The following is a 23,363-nucleotide window of genomic DNA, read 5'->3' as shown; positions in this document are numbered from 1 at the left end:
GCTCTTTACTGTGTAGCAATCTGCAGCTCCCTGTAGTCTCCTTCTGTCCCTGTATGCTGTGAAAGATCAGCATTTCTGCTCCAGTTCTGCCAAGAACTTAATTCTAACCCCAATTTCTGCTGCTTAGATGCACAGCTTCTGGTTATTGCTCTCACCAAGGATGGCACTGACGCAAAAAAAAGTGCTATGCTTTTCTTAACCTAGAGTAAATGTACTGAAAACGCAGGCTGTCAACTTTTGCCAAATTAAGTATTGTCTCATTTAGTAAGTCTCCCTTACAAGCAGCTGCAGTGATCACACCTCCATACTTGATGGAAAAAACTGGTTTTCCATATGCTTGTAGAGAAGAGACCAAACAGAAACTTTAGTCATTCCACTTCCATTAAGTTCAGTTATTTCTGTACTGGTTGATTTCCAAATTCGTAATAGTGGCTTTACACAGTCTTGGATGAGAATTTTGTTAACCCACTGTCAGATTTAAGGAAAACCCTGCTTCAGACAGCTCCATTTAATTCACTGAGAATGTGCTTTCTTTATTCCTCAGCACTTCTTTCCAGTCACCGACTGCTGGTTTTCTGTCAATTGATTCTTAAAGTTGGAAACTTTCTAAACTATGTAAGTAGGCTGATTTTATTTTATTTTAATTAATCGCTCTGTTTCCAAATACAGCCTAAAATACAAACACAAGGAACTTTTTTTTCCTGTATCTCGTAGGGGCATCACGCTGGAGATGCTGGAGGTTTTAGAATCAGCACCTTGCTCAAGCTAACAGAAACAAAAGCAAACCAAAGTCACATTACTCTGCTTCACCACATTTTGGAGGTACCACAAAACTGTGAAATTATTTCTGTATTTGTTACTCTCTACTGTTAATTCCCCAGAAGCTAAGGGGCTGTAATTTCAGCAGTAGTCTGAAGGGTGAGCCTCTGCATCTGAAATACAATGAAAACTTTGCCACTGCTCCCTGGGCAAATAAAAAAGATAAAACCCATTAACATTTAGAAAACCTAGGGTTAGCTATCTTCCTCGGGTTTACTTAACATGTCTGCTTTGTGTTTTCTCTCTCTTCTGCAACTGCTCTCTCATGGGGACATGCCTTCCAAATGCATCTGTCAGATGAGGTTAATTTTAGTGTTATGAAGACAAAATCTCAGGTCAGCTTGCATGCTGTGGCAGCACATGGGATGTAAGCCTGAGCAGTTAAGAGCCCTTTTTTTCCCCTCGTCTTCTTTCCTCCCTATGGCTGCCAACTGTGACAGAAAGAAATGAACAAGGCTAAACTTACCCCAGCACTTATAAGGAGGAAAACTGAAGCATTCATTTTTCAATCCAGATACTGTCCAGCTTGAAAGACTTTCCTGCTCTTTGACAAACAGTGGAAGGTAATGATTTTTTACTTCAATTTTAGGAGGTTGAAAAAAACCACAAAGACCTGCTGCAGCTTCCCAGTGATCTTGACTTTGTTTCCAAGGCAGCAGGGTAGGACATTATTTGTTTTTGTCATGTATAAATTGCCTCTTTTAAGTTAACAACAAGCTGAGTCATTTTATGGTGGTGTAATAAGGTCACAGGACTTCTCTGGTGTGTGAGAGCGTTTCCCTTCTAAAATCAAACAGTTCTGAGATTTGTAAGTCAATCTGGTTACAACTTTTTATGCGGTGCTCAGTGTGATTCTTCCTTTGGATGCTCCACCAATGCCTTAGAAATAAAACTAAGAAAGTAGTGAACTTGATTTCAAGGATTATATTCCTCTTCTACATATTGTAGAATAAATAAATACTTCCTGAAATTGCTCCACCATACTCTTATGCTGGACCATAAGAACTACACTTGCAGAGCTGGAGTGAAAACAGAATGGGGCAGTTTACTAGGAAGCATGGACCTCAGGAACCCCTGAGTTAAATATCAGCACTTCTCTCCAGTAAAAGTGGGTGAAAAGAAAAAAGTCTGGGTTTTTTTGCGCCTAAAACCAGCTCAATTTGTTAGCTCAAAACGTGAGGAACATGCTGAATTGCACTAATCAGAACACAGATGTATAGCAGCAGCATTAACAGTTCTAATCTTGTTATGAATTCAAAGGAACCTCAAAGTGTTTTAATCTTCCTTGTAACTAGAAGTAAAGTATAACTTGTAAATCTGGGGTGAACTGACACTTAAGTAGCTGCTAAATAATAAGTTAAAAGTATTTTGATTTGATAATGCAGGAAGTACCAATCCAGGAAGTGTCAGGGGTTTTGCTATCTGCAAAATTTATGTTGGATGTTGTTTTGAAGCACAAATTTCTTTTTTCTTTGTGCAATAATAGAGGTACTTTTGTTATCAGAATCCAAACCTCATTGATGCAATATATGTGCTCTTTTTTGTAAAGTAATTGCTCTTAAATTTAGCCAAACCCACAAGCTTATAAATTGTTTTATTAATCAGCCCTGGGAGAGGTGTTTGCAGTACAAATCCTGCACAGGGCTCTACTATTGTTGTTCATATCTGGATGCACCTTGTTACATAATATCAGGTTTTGGTGAATCAGTGATTTTCTTTTGGCAAATTTGGATATCTGAAGTATAGAACATGTTTGCACTGTAACATGTTTGGTCCTTAGCGTGAGGGAAACGAACTTTGAGGGGAGATACCACTTCAGACTATAAATAGATGATGGAGAAAAACAGCAAGGAAGGAAAAGAACCATTTAAGTATTGACAGTACTGGCACAAGAGATGAGTGTGCGTTGCCTATGAACAAAAATAGACTGGAAATTTTGGAGGCTTTTGAACACCATAACAGAGAGGTTCTTCCATGTGCTGCCCCAGGAGATGGTGTGGGCAGGAGCACAGTTGCTTTCTCAGACAAAGGTTTGAGCAGCAGAGAAAAGGGTTTACATGGAGGAAAATTACCTGCTTAAGCAGGGTTTGACTAGACAGCTAATCCTACGTTCTTCTGCAGAGGTGTTTTTATAATCATTTTTTAATGAAAACAAAAGACTCACCCCTTTATTTTCATTGTCCCTTTTGTGAGCCTTTCAGGTTCCACTTCGATGCTATGCGGGCTGACGCAGGTGACAATCTGAAGAAACTGCTGGAAATAGAGAAGCGTTTATTTTTGTCAACAGAGGATTTAAAAATACAGCACACAAAATTTGTCCAAGTAGGTAAAGGGGGCACAATGTTCTTTGCATCCTGCTTCCCAATTGCTTTAAATCTGTTCTCAAAGACTCCAAAATTCAGCTTGCGTTGGACACAGGGGTCCTAACAACCTCCCTCTGCACTGGGGTGGAGGAAGAGTCCTGTTTATTCTCCCATTCTGCAATGTGATACTGTGATAAGGAAACAGCTGAGGAGCAGTTAGCTATGTGTGTGGGCAAAAGAAAGGAAGGTGCTAAAAATGAAATGTGTGATCCAACTATAAATATATATAGGACAGTAACATGTTTTGTCTCACTGCTCTTAGGGAAAAGAAAAAAGGAGTGAACAGATTTACAGTATGTTTTTATGTGTTTATTTCCAGATGTCCTAGCTTTAAAACGTCTCAGAGCAGGCCTATGTAACTAAAACTAAAAGGGGTAAATTCTGGTTCTGTGTATCCCTAGATAAGTCATCCCAGTTTGTGCCAAATTTCTGCCTGGTTACATGACAAAAGGGGCAGCATACAATGAGCTGCCCTGGTCCGAATGAAAGTTAGGTTAAGAAAACATGGTACTATGTGACTGAGTCTTAATTGTCAGGTTTGTCAAACCTGCTCTGCATTAACTGGGTAGGGACTAGATGGTCTTTTCCAAGGATTCTACAATTCTGGGCAGCTCAGAATGTATTTCTTCATAATATGCATAACTTGTGTTGTAAACTGTGTCTCAGAGCAGTGTCAGTGCTTCAAAGGACCTGCAAGAGGAGTTGGCCAACATCGAAAAGAAGAAAGAAGAACTAGCTGACTATCTTTGTGAAGACCGAAAACAAATGTCCTTGGAAGATGTATTTAACACAATGAAAACCTTCAGGGAACTCTTCCTCAAGGCCTTGCAGGTGGTTTGCATTTGTGATTGTTTAGAAATAGATGGAGAACTTTCTTAGGTAGTGCCTAACTAGATAATATGTTTACATGCTGGTATTTTACTGCATTAGCTCAAACCTACAAGCTATATGTCCACTACAAAGCTGCAAATTCCTTAAGAGATTGTTTGGCACTTCATTGGCCCATAGGGTCTCGTTCCTTGCATTAAGGGGTAAGAAAACAGCATCTTTACCATAAAGGTTTGCATACCATACTGATTATGCAATATCTGAATTAATGCACTTCCTCTAAGGATTTCTTAATGCCAGATGACAGTGGCTTCATATATGTGTTTTACTGACTTCAGCAGAGCCCAAGGATGGATTTACCTTCAACAAGTATTGCCAGAATAGAGAAACATCTAGTCTGGGCAAAGGAAGGGCAAGAGAGAGTGAGGGGTGCTTCAGGGCAAATCGGAGCTTCTGGTTAAAGTGAAAGAGCTTCTGAATAGTGTTTGAAGTCAAAGGATGGAGAACGTATCCTTCATGTTTCTACAACCTGCTCCTCCTATGAGACTCTGGGCTTCAGTTTTGAAAGCAGTGCCGCAACCAGGCTCAGAAGCAATGTGATAGTGCCCCAGACAGTCTGGAAACTTTTTATTATTATTTTCAAACAATGTGCTACTTCTTTCCTTGGGAGCTCTTTGTTATCAGTCAGATAACAAAAACAGAGCAACGCAAAAGAAATTGATAATGTGAATCTACTTGCTTCATCTCCATCTACTTAAAGAGGGGAGGGGGTAGAAGAACACCACAATTGGCACAATGGAAAGGAGCAGGTCTTCAGGCAGGGCTGAATGTTCCCTGCTACTCAAAAGATAAAAGGAGCAGATGGCAGGAAGAAGGAGATAGAATTAAAATAGTCTCCCTGCTCAAAGATAAAACCCAGAATTGAAGGTACACTAAGAAGTGAGTTGTAAAATGGTGGGGAGAATGAATCAGTCTGATTATGGAGGCCTGGGAGAAACATTTCATTTCTCTTAGCACTTGCAGTTGTTTAAAGAGGGGAGCCCCCTACAAAGAAGCTGTCTAATTTCAGGAAAAGGTGAAGAAAAGTTAAACTAAACTGCTCTAGGAAGTCCTCAAGTCATTACAAAGATCATACCGACAGCTCTGCGCGGGGATAGGTTCTGAGTGCTCCCAGGTAACCGAGCCAAAACAGCTGCTCCTCAGTAGGGTGTTGGAACAGGATGTGCTTTAGATAGTGTGAGGATATAGAGTTGTCAATGGAGCATCTTTAAATTCAAAGATCAAATATGTATCTGACATCTCATAAAGTGTAAATCCAAAGGGACGCCTCTTTTATTTAATCTCATCCATACAGCTGTCTTCAGTAATCCAAGAGATGGAGAAAGAATTGTGAACGTTCATTCCTCTGCCTTAGTGGACTTCCTTGTGTTGAAGTAACACTGTCAACAGATTGCTTGTCAGATTTCTATGGCTTTCTTTTTAATTTCTCTGTATGACTCAGTTTAGGCTTGCTCAATCCATAATTTTTATTTCCTAAAGTGTTTTGGTTTGTGTTCAGTACAGTGTGTGCTGCTCATGTAGCTAGACGGCGTATCTATCCCTGAACTGATCTCCTTTATTTCTTGTGGCATGTTACGTGCAGACATTCTCCCAGGGCCCGTAGATCTCCAAGTCTCCCAGCTGCCATATTTCTAAGACATTATGCTAAGGCACAGCAGGAATTTATCAGGCAGGCACAGAGGAGGCGGCATACAAGAATGAAAGGCTTTTACCCTCACCCTAGAGCTTCATCAACTGCATCATTCTTTCAGGAGCACTTTCTCCTCAGGACAAATGTATCTTTTTATTTCTTTGCCAAGGAAATGCTGCTTTATTTTCCCCTCCTTTTCTAGTCGCTCAGAGAAGGTCCCCATAACCTTGAACCTGCACTGTTCCTATGTTTCTGGGAGACTAAGTGGTCTAGAAATTTTTGTGGAAGAAATGATCCCAGCTTTTACCCTCTGTAAAAGTCCTAAGGAAGTTATGCACATATCCTGGTACTCCTGTCTGTCTCATAGAAATAGTGGCAGGTGATCTGTAGCAATTAACCAAATCTACCCATGCTATGAGAGAAAGTCTTTGCTGCTGCCAGGCTCCCTGCAAAGGAGACCGGATGTGTCTCACTGAGAATCTTATTTGCACCTCTAATAATCTTCTTTCTGGACACTGGTAAATTTTGTAGTATGATACAGCTGCAGAAGTCTCTAAGACAACAACTACTGAGATACCTACAATATGGAGATTAGCTATGGACTGGTTGCAATTAAAAGCAGGCAAGCTCCTAGGTGGTGAAGGCAGTGTTCTGATGATGATTGTAGTCCTGGAACAAGGATTCCATAAGTGTTTAAGTAGATGACTTTTTGATGTTCCATTGTAGTTAGCGTAGCTGATCAGAACTATCCTCCCCTGTGATTGTGCTGTCTGTCAAAACCCAGAAATACTTCTCCATTGAGTAAAGGTCTTTCTGCACTAGAAGTAATCATTCCACTTCTTTCTTTTCCTATATTAATTATATCGTGCTGGATCCAAAAGTTCTAAGAAAACCATAGTCCAACCTGTCTGCAAAATCCCCAAAGATTTACACCATCCTGACAGCTGAATGTCTCTCAGTACCAGCCATACGGTTTGGATTCTGCTGCTGCTGAATACCACTGCATAAATATAGTGGGTAAATTTAAAGGGTGCCTGAAGCAAAACTGTGAATTACTGTTTAACATGGTTGGAATTTCTGGTACAAGTTTCTGAGTACAAACAATATAAAACCAAGGTTGCTATGGGATAAATATCTAGAATGCTAATTAAATTAAACAAATGTTGAGTCTTGTGGACAAAAAGACTCATGAAGAAGAATGCATTTCAGTCCGTAGATGAATTGTTGCAGTTAAAGCTAGGAACATTTGCTGGTAACAAAAGATGGAAAAGGCATTGACCAGTTCAGTTCAGGCATCAGACCAGTTCAGCTCAGTTGTGTTAATTACCCTCAAACTTCAGCAGCTGAGCAATGTCATAGTAAGTGTGTACAGGGCATACTTAGAATAGCTTTTAATTGCAAACATTGTATACTAGCTGGCTTTTCCTCTTGTAACACTTCACATTTAATTTTCTATTTGTCATTCTATCTGAATGCAGGAAAACCAAGTAAGGAAGGAGCAAGCTGCAAAGTCTGAGAAAAGGAAGAAAGAACTTAAAGTTGAAGACACAAAGAGGCTAAAGGCAGAGCATGGAAAGAGCAGTATATTTAGGAAAAAATGATTCTGTTTTTATTAGCCAGACTTTTATTAATTAGGAGCAGATTATGTGTTTAGCTGTAGGTGGCCTAACAGAGTTAAGAGTGATATAGCCACTGCTGATGCTGTTGTTAAACAGAAAGCTTAGTAAAACATCAATTTTCAAGGGCTCATGAATGATCAGAAGAAATCATGATGGAAGCGCTAGAAAAGAAATTGCTCCCAATGAGCACGTTACTCCCATTTTTCTTAAAGTTGTTATTATATACACTGGTATTGCTCTGAACAGCTGTTTGAAGGCTTTTAGGGAAACAAGGTAGCACAGACTTGAACTTCAAGCTACTACCTTGTCAATGTACTAAGCAAGCTGTGCCATGTATTGTTGTTACCTCAACCTTCCCTTTTTTCTGACTAAAGTTCTGATTCCTTTGAGTGGTTATGTTGGCACTTTAATAATATGGCTTGCTGAAAAATAGCAGTCTGATGTAAATCCAGAAAAGCTTTTGCTGAGGAGGGTGTGAGATATTTCTAGTGTAAATATTAACAATATTAACACTTCTTCCTGTTGTCTAACTACATGGCCTTCTTTTAGTTCCTCCATCAAAACTACTCATCTTTAGAAATGCATTTTAAAAATACATATAAATATATTGAAAACTGACCAAAAGAATGTTTTCCATATTGTCTTGACAAGCTGTACTGCAAGTGTTTTATCTGCTTCGCATAACTAATGTAAAGCTGCAGATTCGAACAATAAACCTTTTCTGATGTAAATACAGACAAGCAACTTAGTATGTTGTAAAACAGTATTATAAAGTAACATCAAGAAGTAAGAGTTAAAGATATGTGTCCACCCTATGAAGAGAAAGAGCACCAGACAAGAATACGTATCTTCACTGTACAGTTTAGATGGAAGTGTCATAGTTTTCAGTGTCTTGTGAAAAGTAGATTTCTTTGGATATAGTTTTATACAGTACTTTAGAAAAATGTGCTGAGTAGAGGGTGAGAATCAGGCATTTTTTGCAATCTTGTTTTATCTGCATCAGGATCAGATACGGCAGAGGACCGGAGGTCAGATTCTTTAGCCTGTGTGTAATTTCATTTAAATCACATACTTAGCAAATGAGACAACTATTTTTCTGAAGGAGAGACTGAAAAGAGAGTAAATTTAGTAAAATAAAAGGCTTGGTACCATGTGAAATAACATGCATCTTTAACTTTGTAGTTATGTCCCTTGGAACCTTGTGCATAAATCTTTGAGGCCCCAATCCCACGCTCTCCTAATCTCTGACCTTAACTCCAGTCACATGCTCTGTTAGTGTCAATGTCTGGTTTATCCAGTTGTCTGAGGATCATTTCTCTGCAGTTGACAGACATGCCAGGGGAAGCGCACAGGAGCAAGGTCTCAGTGCAGGCCGTAATCTTGCTCTCTCTAGTTCAAAAAGAAGATATGAAAGCAGAAGTAAATGTCACTGATGTATTATTAATAGATTACAAGCAAAGGCTTGCAGCTGCTCAAAAGAGCCAGAAACCAGCCTGAATTGTTAGCAAAATTCCAATGTATGGCACAACTCAGAACTACTTGACTGCACATATTAAAAACAGCTTAACTTTCTACAGCTTCTGTTGCAGAAGCCTCTGTCATTGGACACTTACATTCTTCAGAATTAGAACAGATACATGCAAAGACTATTATTCTATATTATCTCCTCATAAAGCACTGAACTTTTTAATTAACTGAGGGGAAAAAAAACAGCTGCTTCAAAGGCAAGTTTGGGGATCCAGCTATTGATGAGAACAAGAAACACAGTGGAAGCCCCTGGGACTAAAACATGAAAACATGCAGAGAAGGTTATGTTAAAGAGCTGGTGAGAACTTATGCATGTAACTCTGACACTGTAACCGCAGCAGAGAGGGAAGTGCTATTAAAGGACAAAAAACAAATAAGTTTTCATGAATGGTAGTGGAGTTTTACAACATAATTATCACCTTTACGTTTAGAAATCAGCTGCAAATGCAGACCCCGAGCCCAATTTCTTATGTTCTTATGTGCAGGGCTAAATATAAGAACTTTTCTCTGGCAAACTTCTTATTGTCTTTACTTACACAGGACTTAATCATTGGGCTGTAACTATCCGATATATGATCAAAAGCCATCATTGTTAATTGGTCTTACAGTAACAAAAGCATCCACTCTTAGTAGTTTTTGAGTGTCTGGGCAAAAGACTTTAGAAAGGACCCAAAGACTGAGCACGTTACTAAAGTTAGCTTAACTCAAAGGGGTTCACACTGAAACATTTTTGCCAAATCTGTTCTTAAAACTGCCCAAGGACAAAGGAACTCCACAGTCCGAACAATGCATTGCTGTGTAAGACTGCGAGTCAGCTCTAGTGTTAGCAATACTGGAGCAAAGCTGGCCTTTTTTTCACAGCTTCAAGCTTAATATAACATTCTGCGCTTTAAAATCTGTGCATGTTTATCAGATCAAACAGGATAACAAACAATACAAACCCTTTTCATTTCATCCTGTTCAGCACAAGCAGAGCATACAAATTGCTGCTCCTTTTCTGTCTGCAACAGCCTTTTACATATTTGGTAGCTGTTATCGCAGCACCTCTGGTCTTTTTTTTTCCTAGACTAAACAACCCCAGCCCTTAAGAGATTTTCATCCTAGAGCTTGTTTTCCAATGCTGTGTAATGTACTTGTGAATCTCTTCTTGATTTTCTTCAGCTCAGTCTGAATGGTTCAGCAGGGCAAAGGACATCTTCCTCTATTTTATAGGCTGTCCTTCCATCTCGGTGTGATGTTTGCCTTCTTTTGCAAACACACAATATTTTGACTCCTGTGCAGAGAAGCATCTTGGTCTCCAGTGTTATCTTACAGGATCCCAGAATTGTAGGGGTTGGAAGGGATCTCTAGAGATCATTGAGTTCAACCCCTGCTAAAGCAGGTTACCTACAGTGGGTCACACAGGTATATTTCCAGATGGGTCTTGTGCATCTCCAGAGGGAGAGACTCCACAATCTCTCTGGGCAGCCTGTTTCAGTGCTTCATCAAGCTGACAGTGAAGACATTCTTTCTTGTTTTATTATGGAACTTCCCATGTTCTGGTTTCTGCCCGTTGCCCCTTGTTCTCTTGCTGCAATCTCACTGCTTCCAGCTTTGTACCATCTGCAGATTCAATGAGGGCACTCTCTATTGCACACTCCAAGTCTTTCATGAAAAGACAGAAGAAAATCTGAACCACACGTAGAGCCTTTGCTATTTGACCTGCGCTTGATCCAGATAAATTATTCACTACTCTCCAAATATGGTTCCTCACATGCTTTTGCACCATCATACTACGGTGCATAAATATAACTGGGATCCTCTCTGACTCTGCAGTGTAGCTCTGTGCATGTTCTCATGCAAAGGAACAGCACCAGCAATATGCATTTCTTGCAGCAAAGGGTATTTTTATATTCTAGATGCATGGAGCTGACTAGCAAGCCATCAGTTTCAAAGAGAATGAGAGTATGTGACAAACAAGTGACTGCACTGCCGTGGTTTTGCTGTTCTCAGTGCTCACGTTTACAATCATACAAACAAGAATGAATGTAATCTCTGTCTAATCTGACAAATAATTATTCCTTGGTGAGGTGACACTCAAGAAAAGAAGGACTGGAGGGGAATGAAACTGGGATAAAGCACAAAAAGGATACTGAGCAGGCAATGCTTCTTTTGCTATCTATTGAGACAGAACAAATGCAGGTAGTCATATATTTCATTAAGCTACTCAGTGATGAAGAGGGCTATGGCATTAAAGAAAAGAGAAGCTCAAGTCAGTAAGAAGAATTCCTGTTGCACTGCAGGAACAGACCATATGTGAAATGTCAAGTAGCTTTACCTTGCATGGGAAGTGCAAATAGCGGAATGAGGTAGTAATATTTCAGTGTGAGGAAGGGTGGGAGAGGAGCCAACTTTCATCGTGTCTATGAAACCTGACATGTCCAGGAATGACTTATGTGAGACATTTTCAGCTAAAAGGTGAAAATATTGGTTCCTGTGTAGACTAGGGAACTTCACATGGACCACGGTGTACAATTCAAGCCACCCATGCTTAACAAATACGAGCTGAGTTCAGAACAGGTGCCCAGCAGGCAGATGAAAATGACCAGGGAATCAAGAGCCAGCTAAAATCTATCTTTCACAGCCTAGCAAAACAAAGCCTGAAACTGGGTGTGATTCCTTGTATAAATACATATGTGAAAAGTGAAGTATTTAAATGACAATGTTAGCACAGAACATACAAACAAAAATTGGCCAGGAGGCTAGAAATCAGCAGACGTTTCTAAGTAGAACAGCTCTGAAACAGGTATCCAGAAGGAACAGCAAAGTTGTATGATTTAGTTGGAGGCAATCGCGAGGGAAAGTAGACCTAAACATCAGGGGATTGCTCCCAATCTCCTCTTCTGTTTTTATCACCTTCAGTTATCAATGAATGTATGAAATGGGTTACACATACTGTTACAATTTTATTTTTCAGCAGTTGAGTGTTCCCAGCATTTTCACCTTTATACATATAGTCTGTGTTGGTCTCACAGTGACAGCCCCGTGTTCTTTCAGGTCAGTGTGAGAGCGTGTGCGGTTGCATGTCACTATAGGTCTCAGGTGTCACGGGCTGCCAGCACAGGGCATGTGCCTGTCAGTGACAACAGTCGTGGATATTTTAGGCGTGTGCCTGTCAAAGTGCAGCAGGCTGTGTTGCTCAGGTCAGCGTGTGTAACCGTGTCTCACGTGTATTGCAAAGCTAACAGCTTTGTGGTACACGACACAGCTCCAGATGTGCTGCTCCTTGTGTGTGTCCCATAGAGACAGCCTCGGGGACCTCAGAGAGACACAGGCCCACATTCCTCGGTGTCCATCTGTCTGTCCCACAGTGACAACCGGCCCACATAGAACAGCATGGGTAGGGAGGGACCTCGAAGACCACCCAGCTCCAACCCTGTGATGCGGGCCAGTGGCCACCCAACAGATGAGGCTGCCCAGGGCCCCATGCAGCCCAGCACTGGGCACCTCCTGACATGAAGCACCCACAGGCTCAGGCCTGTGCGTGCCTCGCAGTCACACAGCCCTGTGTGCCTCTGACCTCAGGCAGCTCAGACCTCTGCTTGTGCCTCACGGTGACAGCCGCACACTCTCGGGACTGCAGCATCCACGCATGGCGGTGAGATGTACCTCAGATGCGTGCATCGCACCCCAGTGCCACAGCCACGTCTGGGCGACACGCGGCGATCAGTGCACGCTCCCGTGCGTGTGTCCCGCAGCCCCACGTGATCCCGGCCAAAGTCCGTCCGTCGGTGCCGCAGCCCCAGATACGTGTGTGCGAGAGGCCGGCAGGCCCACGTTCACCAGAGCGGCGCTCAGTGCTCGGTACGTGCACGGGGAGGGACTCGGGAGACTGAGGGAGCGCGGGAGCGGCGTGCTGGCGGGGCCGGGACTGGCGGGGCGGCCGGGCCCGCACGTCAGCGCGCCGCGCGGGGAGGGCGGGCGGCGGCGGCGCCGTTAAAGGCCGGAGGCGGCGGCGCGGCGCGGGCAGCGCGTAGGGGCCGGGCTCGGCGGGGGGCGGGTGAGGCAGAGCGAGGCGACGGCTGCGGCCACATTGCCAGCACCATGTCGGGCACACGGGCGTCCAACGACCGCACCGGCCACCCCGGCGGCGGCGGCGGGCTGAAGCGGGCGCGCAGCGAGCCGGGCGGTAACAAAGTGACGGTGGTGCTGGGGGCGCAGTGGGGGGACGAAGGCAAGGGGAAGGTGGTGGACCTGCTGGCCACCGAGTCGGACATCGTGTGCCGCTGCCAGGTGGGTGGCTTTGCCCGCCGTTTCCCCGTGCGCTCCTCACCGTTCGCTCCCCGCTGCTTTCCTCGTTCTTCCCTCTGTCCGTTCCCCCGTGCCGCCCCGCTCCGTTTCCCGCTGTTGTTTTGCTTCCCGACCCGCTCCCGTTCCCCTCCCCGCTCCTTACCCCCTCCCCGTCTCCTCTCCCGCAACGTGCAGGGTGGGCAGCGCCGTGCCCCCCTCTCTTCCCCCTCTTACCCCCCCCCGCCCCCACCTCCCTCCCGGGCGGCGCATGGAAATGCCACTCGGAAAGAAAAAGCCCGGCTCTATAAATAAAAACAGCTGACCCTTGGCGATAAGCGACACAAGATCCCCCGGCGCCGGGAGCTGCCCGCGGGAGTGTCGGGTGGCTGTTGGGCTGCCCCCTCACGGCGCTGCCCCGGGCCCGGCTCTTGGGACGCGGGTTCGCGGCTCCTCTCGGTCCGTTCCTCTCAGCGCTGGGAAGCGCCGTGTCATGGGGTCGGTATTCCCGCCGCGTTGTTTACCTGGAGAACAGCGTTGTTTAACCGATTCGGAGAGCAGCTGGGTAGTGCAGGTCCTCACGGATGGGTTTTAGCGTGTCTTACTGCAGGGGCTTTGAGGAGTGGGAGATTGTATACATATGTATATATATATATATATATATACGTGACACACATATAACTGTGTGTATACATAATAGTATTTTATAACTATTACATATGTTCTCTGTATGCATAATCACAGAATCGTTAAGGTTGGAATGGCCACTAAGGTCATCCAGTCCAACCATCGGACTGTTACTGCTCTGGTCTGTGTCAGTCAGTGCCACATCTACCTGTTTCTTGAACATCTCCAGGGACAGTGACTTCACCTCCCCCTGGGCAGCCTGTGCCAATGCATTACCAATCTTCCTGAGAAGTTTTCCCTAATATCCAACCTGAACCTCCCCTGGTGGAATTTAAGTCCATTACCTCTTGTCCTGATGCTGTTATCTTGCAGCTGAGGCTGGACCTCCACCTTGCCACAACCTCCTTTCAGGTTATTGTGGAGAATGACAAGGTCTCCCCTGAGCATCCTCCAGACTGAATAACCTCAGGTTCCTCAGCTGCTCCTCATAAGACTTGAGTTCCAGACCCTCCACAGCTTCATTGCCCTTCTTTGCGCATGCTCCATAATGCAAGGAATCTTAAAAGCTTAATCTGGTCACTTAATACAAGCCCAATTAGACACTAAGGCAGTCACTAATAATTGAAATAACTTTTTAAAGGAATGCTTTCAAGCATTAATCATGAACTGTGGGTGCTGCCCCATCCTTGGAGGTGCTCAAGGGCTGGTTGGATGGGGCTCTGGGCAGCCTGAACTGGTATGGGGGAACCAGCTCCCACAGCAGGGATTTGGATCTGCATGGTCTTTAAGGTCCCTTCTAAGCCATTTTGTGGTTCTGGCATATTGAATCAATAGAGCTGCTAATGCTTATAACTGTCATGCTAAAGATATTAGTAAATTGTGTGACTACATTAATAAACCAGCATCTTATTTCAGTTCAGTTGCCATGTACCACAAAAATTATTGTTTCAGGATGCATTATAGCTAGTGAGAAATTACAGATGACCTTGGGGTCTCAGATTTGAGGATGTTTCTCCATTTAAGCATATTGTATAAAGAAATACTGCCATGGGAGTGAAGCATTTTGAAGGTGGAGGAACTATTTTCAGTGGAAATGTGGAGCTCCCAAGGTCTTGAATCACCTTAAAGAAATGTTTCCCTTCAAAATTTAGCTGACGAATATGCATTAGAAGGGCTGCAGTCTTTTACGTCTTTTTTCATTTTATTTTATTTTATTTTATTTTATTTTATTTTATTTTATTTTATTTTATTTTATTTTATTTTATTTTATTTTATTTTATTTTATTTTATTTTATTTTATTTTATTTTATTTTATTTTATTTTATTTTATTTTATTTTATTTATTTTTCCTGTTCTGCTTTCTTTTTAACTTGTTGCTAGGAATTTAAGCACGGGTCTCATAATTGCTTTGGGAAGGAAACAATTTAGAAGTTAGAGCTGAGGAGAAGTATTTCCCATAGGCCAGTCATGCGTTTAGCATTATTACTGCAAGAAGTCATACTGGTTTCCTCTGGACAGTCTTCACTGTGATGCCCTGAGGTTGCTTTCAAGACTGATTCTATGTCCATTCAGAGAGCTGTGGATGCACAAGCATGGCCCCAGGTGCAGCTGCAGAACAGCTGGGAGGATGCAGGATTCGATATGTGTATGCCAGAAGGGTTAGTGTGCTAACAACAGGCTGGATGGCTTAGTATGCTGCAGGGCACGTCTAGATCCACTTTCTGTTGTGTGCTGATGAGACTTGGGTGGGTGGGTGGATGGAAGGCAAGTGGATCCAGGAGGGCTCTGGACTCAGAATGGTGTTTGCTGACACAAGTATGTGCGCATGTATGAGATTTAACAGAACTGGCTTCAGAATTAGAGCTTAAGGGCAAATATGAAACACTTGAAGAGAAAATATGAGTATTTATTTACTGTAGCGTAGCAAAAATTATACTACTCCTCTCATATTTACATGCTTTTTTACACATCTGACAACATGGATCTTTTTTAATGTGCTGTTTTAATAATATTTGATGCTTTCAAAGTTGGTCGTGCAAGTAGATAACTGTCTACTTTGACCCTTAAGATTTATTCAGGATATGCTTGTATCTGAGCATTTAAACAGCACTAATTAGTGTTCTCCCAGTGGGGTAATGCTAAGTGATGAACTTGTAAGAGTAACCAATTTGAGAGGGATTTATCAGTGGCTTCTACTGATGTAAAAACACCTCAGCTTTTGGACCAGACTCTTAGTATTTCCCATCCCTCCTGGAAACTGAAGAACCTTTCAATAGATTGCTTAAATTAGACATGGTGAAGATCTTCTGAAGTCTTTGAAGAGACTTCAGTAAAAAGTTTCTTCCGGAAATGTTTGTGTTTTGGAACTGGATGATTCACAGGGTTATTTCCTGATGTCCCGTCTGCTCCGTGTTTCGAGACATTGATTTAAACAGCGAGTTTTAGTCCTCAGTGAAACAAAGGTAGCGAGATTAAAAAGCGGATAACTAAGGGGGGATGTTTGTCTTTTAAAGCAATGTCTCAACAGGGTAATTATTACGTACTATTTGATCTAATGCTTTAAAAAAGCTTTTCCTTCCTGAATAGAATTCAGGTTCAGGGCCAAGTGGGGGTTGAAAGATCTTTCTCAGAATGGTATTACCCGAATAGTTCTACCAAGGGAAGCATAATTTGCATTAAACTTTCCTCACGTATTTTTAGTTTGTTGCTTTAATGAAGAAAATATTTGGTAGTTGGTTTGCCACACAGGAAATGATGCGTTTCCTGGGATGCTGGAGGAGAGGCAGGCCAGTGTATGGGAGTCAGTCCTTCACAGGCATAAGTGAAACTTGAAACTGTGTTAAATAAAGAAAATTCCACATTAAAACCTTGGCATCTTTAGTTGTCCTGAGTTTTCAGAACTGGATTTTACTTGAATGGAAGATTCTCAACTTGATCGTGTTGTTTCAGCTCAGTACATAGGCTGTTTACAATCCAAGTGTGAACAGATTTTGATGCACAGCCTACTTCATTTTTAACATGCCTTTTTTTAACATGCCTTCAGATAGTGATTTCCCAGAGTGATGGAGCTTGGAAAGGAGCCCCTTGATTGTACAGTCCAGCCTGCCTTGCTCCAGGCAGATCCAGCTGGAGCACCTTGCCCAGGGTCACATCAAGACAGGCTTTCTCTGTCTCCGTACAAGACTCCATCTCCCCTCTGGGCAGCCTGTTCTGGTGCTCTGTTACTCTCGCAGTGAGGAAGTTTTTCTCATATGCTGATGAAACTTCCTGTGTTCAGGTTTAGGCCCACTGCCAGACCACCACAGAAAACAGTGTCACCCCATCCTATGATGCTCTCTGCAGAGATTTTTGTACATACTAATAAGGTCCCCTCTCAGTCTTCTCCAGGCTGGGCAGGCCCAGATTTCTTTAGTCACAGCTCTCAGCCCAGCCACACTATGTCAGAAGCTTTTCATGTGTGGTTGCCCCCTGGGCTAAAGCTTGTGGGCAGGTTTTCTATATGTGGGTTGTTTTTTTTGGTTAGGTAATTTCACATGTTTAGAACATGGCCAAGCAAACAGTTGACTGTCACAGCTGCAGAGCTACAGATCCAGAGGCAGCACTCAAATTAGATCTGTTCCCCAAAACAATCACGTATTGAACTACTGTGATAAGTTCGCAGTTAAGTGAAGGCAGCCGCTCATCCATGCAGTTGTAGCTGTTTCCTTAAGGAAGCTGAAATGATGCAAGGAGCATTTGTAATAATAATTTTTCACTGGACATATTTACTGCATGGGACTGTGTGGATGTGAATGGAAAAGGAAATAGCATGCACTGTCATAAAGAGGCATGCAGTGTATTATGTCTTTGCCAGTAACAATAAAAGCTCATGAGACTCTTTCATTTTTATAACAAAGGTGTGTGCCAAGAATGTCTGAGTTCCCTCTGTAAGGGAGAGTAAACAGTTTTGCCTTGTGTGGTGGAGTATTTATGTGCAATAAATAGTCTTACAGCAGAATGTCCAAAGGCATCAGGGCAAAGTGCTCTGTATAAACTCGAAGGGGAAGAAAGAGAATGCAGTTTTCCAGAAGCTCAGTGTGGAAGATACAAAAATTGCCACTAGTAAATATTGACTAGAGACCGTATGATGATAAGCATGATCTGTAGTGGGTTTGATCTCAGTTAACAAACAGATAAGCAGAATAGTGGCAGTACGAATGCACATTTTTCCTTCATTTCGTACTGAAAGCAGTAACAGTGAATCAGCAGTGCAGAGCAGTCCAAGTGTTTTTAAGGTTCTTCAAGCAGTCATTTGGCACCTGATGTGTGCCAGTGCTGCTGTGCCCAGACTGCCTGTGTCAGACCTGTGACTCCAACAGCTTCTGGAAGCCTGGAAACAATTTGCTTGATGTTATCAACACTCCCTTCAGAACAGGCATTAAAGGAGATGCACCATTTGAGACAGAGGTAACAAAAGGTGTAATGGATACTTATACTAAAGAAGAGCGGAGGCAGCTGAAATATGGATAGAAACCTTTTCTGTTAAGGTCACTTGTGGTCGAGCAGTTTGCGGCTAACCACATCTTTGTGCAACAGGGAGGGCAAGTGATTGGTTTTCTCAGTGCAGTGAGTGTAAAGTAATGTTGAGAAGGGAAAAAGCAGTAAGGAAAGCCTAAGTTTTGAGGTTGAGATCGTTACAAAATCAAAGAAGAACATAGGAAGGGGTAAAAGGATGTATCCAAACAACATCTGTTGCTTATTTCTAAGTTTCCTGATTTCCTTGTTCTAGTGCTCTGGTGATGAATGTAAGTACCATGCATGCTAGAAATGGCACTGTGAGGAACACAAAGGAATATACTATGGGCAAATGGTCAAATAATGAAAACCGAGCGCAAAAGAAATGCCAGGCAATGAGTTTTTTTCAGTGTTTGTGACAGGAGTGCTTCCTCTCTTTGTTGAGCTGCTGACAGAGGGCAAAACAGCCACATGCCCTGACTGTCCCCATTGATCCTGGGCTGCTGGAATGGTGTGCATCAGGGTTTAAATCAGGTCAGCTTTATGTGATGAATGTGTGCAGTTGCAGTGCTTGTTGTCTGCTGTTTTTCTCTGTGTTTGTGTGCCTGCATTGTGTTGCACTCCTTTTGGTGAGATTTAATCGTGATATTTAGCAGAACTTCTTCATAGAGGATAAAGCAGCACGCAAAGACTTTAATCTCTTGATCATTCAGTGCTTAATTATCATCAGCAAAGAAATTGACCTTGGAGTCTTGAGTGTGACTGCAGAACTATTGTTTTTTATTTTGTTAATGTTTGCGAAGGCTGACAGTGCCATTGACAGGCACACATACATTTATAGTAAAGAAGTCCACCCTTCAAAGCTTGACATTCTTTTGTAGCAAATTTGTAAGTCACTTAATCCAAATTCTGTATTTCATTTTACTTACACTTGATTACCTGCTGCGCTGTATCATTTTAGGATTCAGAACAACATGATGACACGGCTATTTTAAACTAGCCGCTCCTCTGGGTAGCAGCGAGATCATCTCAGGACCACCAGGATTATAAATACTGATGAGAAGGTCAGGTTTAATGTTTCCCAATCTCCATAAGAAAGCTAGCTTAATTTCCAATCCCTTCATAAAACCTGATAAATTTATTATCCTCTACAAGCATCAAAGAAAGCAGATGAAAATTAAGATGAAATGACATCTGGTCTGTTTCATTCCTGTTGTAAGTCACTAGCTGTCGCTAACTTGTTTACAGATGTAAGCAAAGTTATGTTCATATTCTTGGATCGTGTTACTTCCCACGGGGACATGACTACACTTCTTCAAAAGAGAGAGCTGAAGATCAGCAGACGTGTCTAGATTGTTTCTGTTCCTTCATTTTAGGATTCTGCTAACAGCAGTCAGAATACTTTTTCCACTAATGCTTTCAGTCAATATACCTTGAGTTAATCATTTTCTTTACAGCTTCTGCTGGAGCTCAGTTTGTTTTGCTGTAGTGCTGGTCTGTCATAGCTGTTTTGGCTTCTCTACGTGGTTTTTGTGTTTTGACAACAATTTCATTTCAGTTAGAAAATGCCTTAAGGTTAAAGCGTATCTAGTTACTCTACGCAGACTGTTTTTCCAAGCAGATTTGGGTTAGACCTGAGTTTTCCAGTTGCATTTGGCAGATGCTTAGGAAGACCAAGGTCTCTGCAGAAGTTGGGGTGAGTTTCATTAGTAATAAAGGAAAAATACAACATTCCTGCTGCAAAATATGATATGAGCTTCAGCTTCAGATATTTACATTAGAAATATTTCATGTATTTCTTTAAAAGGTCGTAAGTTTTGTTCAGAGCTGTCAAGGGTGTTTCTGCCTGTGGTCATACTGATGCTCTTCTTGGAACTGACTTAGAGATTATCAAGGTTGTACAGGCGGGTCTTGGTTTAAAAACAGGCAAAAAAGAAGCCTTTTATTGTCAGTTTCATTGTGTGATGAGAAGTGTTTGGCCTCCAGCTGCAGCTGTATGCCAGCAAATGTTGTAGCTCAATGGCAGATGGAATTAGAAGAGCTGGGATGCTTATAGAAAGTGGTAGCCGGGAGTCTCATCTACTCCCAGATGCAGACGTGACAGGCTCTTGGTTTAGAGTAGGCATTCCAATTCGTGGGTTATAAATTCATGGATTAGAATGCCAGAAGAGATCATTTTGTAATGCTGCCCAACTACCAAGAACACGGTATTCCAATAGCAATTGCACCATTGCCAAAAGGAAAGGTAATACAGTCTCTCTGCTTCTACCTGCTATTCCCATTTATATGCACAAGGATCGTATTATCTATAGCAGCCTGTGGACTGAAACTCTTTTCAGGCACTTTCACCTGGTTTCTAGCATAGATATCTCCCTTCCAAGACTTCTCTTGCACACTGGCCACCTGGCAAGAGCAGGCAGACATGCATATGTGCATCAGGACATATTCCATGCCTATTCAAACATGTATCATGAATCTAGGTGCAAGTGAAGAGTTCCTGCTGCAGATACTAAACAGCCTCATAACTGCATGAGTGTTCTGAATGGAAATTATGTTTGCATCTTGGGATATTTCAGCTTTTGAGAAGAGAGAAGCCTTGAAATGGCTGAGCACTTTGGAAGATGAATTTATTTCTTCTTTTTTTTGTAAGTTCTACTAAAAATGACAAAGTCTGTGTGCTTTCTTCTGCCGTTTTGTTCATAATAATTATTATTGTACCTTAGAGATATTATTTGTACTGGTTGATTGTTAACACTGGTAGGATGTAAAAGCTTCTTGATCTGTTGTACTGATGAGGTGGTTTTGTTCTCATACTATATAGTAATCAAAGTGTGTTGCTTCTGTATAAGCATACAACATCACAAATAGGTTGGCAATAAGAAGCTTGGAAAGGTATTTTTTGAATAAACCAGTGTAATGAAGAAAAAGATCATACATTTATTCATTAGCTTAAGTTCCTTTGGTTCCTTCAGGTATTGGGACATTATGTACCTTCACAGTTTGATCATTAGAAGTCTGCCTAGTATGGTTCCTGATGCTCTTAGAAGTGTTACTGTTCTTTCCTTGTCTTACATCAAAGTTTGTTTCCAGCTGGGAATTACAGGCATTTTAGGTTGCTGTGTTTGTGGTTTAAACCACATTGCTGGTGGTCTTCTCTATTTTAGAAGAAAAGAGGTAGAACTTAAAGTAGCAGGAGGTAACAAAGCATTCCTTAGCAAAATGCAGTGAAGTGATGCATATTTAATGCTGTTAATAAGGCCTTAACTTAGAGAGTTTTCAAAGTTAATAAAAAAGTGTGTGTTAAGCTTGAAAGCAGGTGCTTTCGTAAGACTGAATACTAATTTTCCACTGCAGGCTACAAATGACTTCAGTCAAAGTTATTTTTTCTCAGCACTTGCTTTGAATGTGGAGGCCTTTAACACCTACCAAGTACTATTAAAAATGAATGCTTATCAGCTCTGAAATACAGCTGACATGAAGAGCATCAGCTATGGCCGTGCAGACAAATAGTGTTGATGGGTCTAGGCAGTGCTTGCAAAGAAAGGGTTTTTGAGCAGTGTTTGGAAAAGAGCTTCCTAAATCGTCTTTAAGTCTTTTTATGACTGCTGTCATTGTTTGGCATGATGAACACTTTGTAGTTCTCAAATCCCACTTCATTGCTGGTGTTTGCTGCTGGAAGTTTGAAGTGGATGCTAATGTTGCAGATGTTGATGCCATCCCAGATGCAGTCATAACTTTTTGAAGCTTCAGCAGCTCCCTGTGTGGCTCCTTCTTAGGAACAGAACTTCCCACCCCAGGGTAGTTGAATGGGAATGCTCACGCTTCCCACATTTTGGAAATTAATGCATTTATTTCTGGTCATAGCATCACTCACAGTACAGATGATGTCAAAGTAACACTGGCAATTAACCTCTAAGAAGTTGTCACTTTAACATTCCCATCTATAGAGAAAGCTTTTCAGAATCGTGGCAGAAAGCAGATATGACCTGGAAAGGTGCTAACTGTGAAAGGTGTTCCTTGGGATTTTTGGGCACTGCAGTGATTCAGAGCAGGGATTCTGTGAGCTGAGTCTGGATATTAAGTGGAAGCTTATTGCACAGAGCTGTTTGTAGCATGCCTGGTAGTTCTCTTGACCTTCAAACATGCCACGTTCCAGTAAAGCCTGTGTAAAGCTTTCAATCTCCCATTCATTTAATTCATAAGGAAAAAAAAAGCTCATAAAGGCACTAGGTTGACTCTCGGAACTTTGGTACCGTTTGAAAGGGAGGAGGTATCTTTACTAGCTGAGCTATTAGACTACCAGCTTGTCAGAATATTTGTGAAACTCAAGGTGAGAAATGAGTCTAATTTACTAAGACAAAAGATAACAATTAGAAAGTATCCCATCAGACTGGTTATGTTTTGCATGTTTAATCATACGTATCAGGCAATTCAGTGCTCTACCTCCACTTCAGTTGTGTTTGTAGAAATGTATTAAGTTCAGCTGTAAAAAATATATTCAAGACACTCTAAAAGGAAACGCAGACCAGCATGAGCAGCATGCAAAAGCAATGCAAAAAGCATTCATGTCCCTTCTTAAGCATTTGCTAAAGAAAGACAGCATTTGTTTGGGCATCGTTTGTTTAGGAAATTCTTGATAATTGTAGCAAAGATAAACTCTGTGCTTGTTAAAACCAGACCTTTAATTAAGTCTTTGTTTTTTTTAGTTCAGATTGGTGCACGCTCCTGATTTATTCACCTCTTCCTAAGTCTGAATTGTCTCATCATCCTCCTTTAAAGCCTTTTGGGAAAAATCAGTGTCTTGAGAAAATACAGACTCTACTCTCAGGTCTGGCAGATGATCACCTAAGGCAGGAATTGCAGCAGACTCTGTTGAGAGCTGGTGGTGTGAAGTGGGATGATCATCTTTTGACCAAGATACTGTGTGAAGCTGCAAAGATGACGCGTTCCTAACTTTAGAGCAGCATCTGCTTTGTGGGTGGGAAAGGAGTGCTTCCATTCAAAAGGAAATATTGGAGTTGTAGCGTTAACCCCCTAGAACTGTCTGAACACAGATTGTGCCCCAAAATTGTGGATTTGCATTGGTTTGTCAGAGTCAGGACCCTGTTGTTCCCAGAAAGTATAGGTTTT

The 23,363-nt window shown here is 42.0% G+C and overlaps 2 protein-coding genes and 1 long non-coding RNA gene across 4 annotated transcripts in view; 2 read left to right on the top strand and 1 right to left on the bottom strand.

The window, feature by feature from the left end:
- LOC140252942 (inverted formin-2-like) overlaps positions 1–7,920 on the top strand; it is a 13,521-nt gene extending 5,601 nt beyond the window's left edge. The window contains exons 8-13 of the mRNA XM_072338196.1: positions 545–615; positions 715–822; positions 1,409–1,479; positions 3,021–3,141; positions 3,849–4,013; positions 7,179–7,920. Of these exons, the coding sequence (XP_072194297.1) occupies positions 545–615; positions 715–822; positions 1,409–1,479; positions 3,021–3,141; positions 3,849–4,013; positions 7,179–7,301 (659 nt within the window). The 3' untranslated portion in view covers positions 7,302–7,920. The remainder of the gene's footprint in view (positions 1–544; positions 616–714; positions 823–1,408; positions 1,480–3,020; positions 3,142–3,848; positions 4,014–7,178) is intronic.
- Positions 2,984–13,553, bottom strand: LOC140252944 (uncharacterized). Of its 2 annotated transcripts, none has more exons than XR_011903746.1 (3): positions 13,439–13,553; positions 8,569–8,708; positions 2,984–3,072 (listed from the first exon to the last, which is right to left on the bottom strand). It is a non-coding gene; the product is annotated as an uncharacterized lncRNA (long non-coding RNA). The 2 variants fall into 2 exon arrangements; XR_011903745.1 differs by lacking the exon at positions 13,439–13,553 and adding an exon at positions 13,159–13,238.
- The window catches only part of ADSS1 (adenylosuccinate synthase 1), a 24,292-nt gene continuing 13,745 nt past the window's right edge, over positions 12,817–23,363 (top strand). Inside the window, exon 1 of the mRNA XM_072338197.1 lies at positions 12,817–13,118. Coding sequence (XP_072194298.1) covers positions 12,930–13,118 — 189 coding nt within the window. The 5' untranslated portion in view covers positions 12,817–12,929. The remainder of the gene's footprint in view (positions 13,119–23,363) is intronic.

This window comes from Excalfactoria chinensis, chromosome 5, assembly GCF_039878825.1.
Source record: "Excalfactoria chinensis isolate bCotChi1 chromosome 5, bCotChi1.hap2, whole genome shotgun sequence".
In the NCBI taxonomy this organism is placed as follows: Eukaryota; Metazoa; Chordata; class Aves; order Galliformes; family Phasianidae; genus Excalfactoria; species Excalfactoria chinensis.
This window is presented reverse-complemented; position numbering and strand designations above follow the sequence as displayed.